The sequence below is a fragment of the Marmota marmota genome, unplaced genomic scaffold (assembly GCF_001458135.2).
Source record: "Marmota marmota marmota unplaced genomic scaffold, marMar, whole genome shotgun sequence".
In the NCBI taxonomy this organism is placed as follows: Eukaryota; Metazoa; Chordata; class Mammalia; order Rodentia; family Sciuridae; genus Marmota; species Marmota marmota.
Window position 1 is genome coordinate 58,822,998 of NW_026000174.1, and position 1,994 is coordinate 58,824,991.

The 1,994-nt window shown below is 35.5% G+C and overlaps 1 protein-coding gene across 1 annotated transcript; it reads right to left on the reverse strand.

Moving 5' to 3' along the window:
• Positions 1-687: 687 nt before the first annotated feature.
• On the reverse strand, positions 688-1,668 carry LOC107135331 (olfactory receptor 5T1-like; the record flags this gene model as incomplete). Its single annotated transcript, XM_015477216.1, has 1 exon — positions 688-1,668. A coding segment is annotated over exon 1 (981 nt), but the record flags the coding sequence as incomplete, so codon positions are not given.
• Positions 1,669-1,994: the final 326 nt, after the last annotated feature.

A 1,994-nucleotide genomic window follows, 5' to 3' on the forward strand; every position in this document is an offset into this window, starting at 1 on the left:
ATCTTGAAATAGTCACATGTAGTAGCCATTTCTATGCTATTCTCTAAGCCATATTTTCACTTGTTTACCAGTCCTTGAGTATAATCCTAAAAAAAAAAAAAAAAAAAAAAAGCTTCATTTATGTTTTGGAATCTTGGAATGGATCTACTCAATTTCTCCTTTTGAACAGGGAAATTGACTAATAATAGAAGAAATATCTATGGTTTAGAGTCAAAAGGGGCAAAACATGTAACAGATGCCTAGTTTTATCTGAGTATGTAGGATAAATTGGGCAATTATAGTAACATTTGGCAGAACAGGGATTGAACAATCAGGTTTAAATTCATCCTGGGTGATAGAAACTCATTATAAGCAATGCACACATATATGAAGTCATACAATCTTGAGAACATTATTCCTTTCATAGTCACTGAAAATCAACATATTTATCAATTAATTAAAAACAAATATATGTGCATTAATGATTCTTCAATGCAGACCAGTTTGAACATAGGAAGGTATACAAATAATTTAATATATCATCATTTCTAACATGCTGCTTTGGAGGGCTAATTAACATTTTATTTTAACATATTCTAGCATATATATCACTATTAACTGAAATCAACAGCATTTTTCTCTAGTTTGCTGAACATGCAGATATCAAATTACAGGTAACATTATTTTTAGATTTAATCAATTCTTAAAATGTACTTTATTTTTGAACAAATTTCTCTCAAGTAATTTTTTCATTGCCTCTTTTACATCTTTGTTTCTCAAGCTGTATATAATGGGATTCAACATGGGAATCACAATGGTGTAAAATGTTGATACTATCATATCATGATCCAAGGCATAGCTGGAACTTGGTCTCACATACATGAAGAGGATGGTCCCATGATAAATGGACACTCCAGTCAGGTGGGAGCCACAGGTAGAGAACATTTTCCTCCTCCCTTCGGCAGAATGCATCTTCAGAATGGCCAACAGGATGAAGCCATAGGAGACCAGGACAATCAGGATAGTGACTATCTCAATAGAGCCCACAAAGTAGAAGAGGAGAAGCTGGTTGGTGTGAGTATCAGAACAAGAAATAGCAAGGAGAGGAGGGATATCACAGAAAACATGTCTGATTTCATTGGACCCACAGAATGATAGGCTGAAAGTGGCCACTGTGTGTATAGTAGCATGGGAAATGCCACCAACATAGGAAGCAATGATGAGCGGCACATAGACCCTGGGTGACATGCTCACTGAATACAGAAGTGGGTTGTAGATGGCCACATAGCGATCATAAGCCATGGCAGCCAAGAGAAAGCATTCCGTGGTCCCAAAAGTAACAAAGAGAAACATTTGTGTTTCACACCCAAAAAGTGAAATGGATTTTTTCTTTGCCAGGAAATTGACCAACATATTTGGGGTGACAACAGTGGAATAGCAGGCATCCAAGAATGATAAGACACTCAGAAAGTAGTACATGGGGTTGTGGAGCCTGGAATCCTCAATGACCAATACAACCAGTCCCAAATTTCCTATCAAAGTAAAAAGGTAGATGCCAAGAAATAGTAAAAATAGGAAAACTTGCAGGTAGAAATCATCTGTGAAGCCTAAAAATATAAACATTGTGACTTCAGTAGCATTGTTGAACTGAATCCTGGATAAATCCATATTTGATGGTGTCCCTGACATTTAAGTTAACACTTATGTTTTCTAAGAGCAATATCCTGCAAAAGTAGAGTCCAGTCAATTAAGTCCTCACGTTTGGGCTTTGGAAAAGCATAGCAAAATCCTTGCCATTAAAGAGTGCGCAATGGTGAAGATGATGTATTCCAGTGGAAGCATTATTCTGTTTAAATGAATTGAAAAAATTAATCAGCTGTTGGATATGTTTGTCACATTAAAAAAATCTGCCAAGTAAATTTCCTTAACTTTACATTTATTTTCTGTCAGATTTCTTTACTTGTTTTCACAGTACATCATCTTTAAATTCACAAACTGAATGCATATTCTAGGTT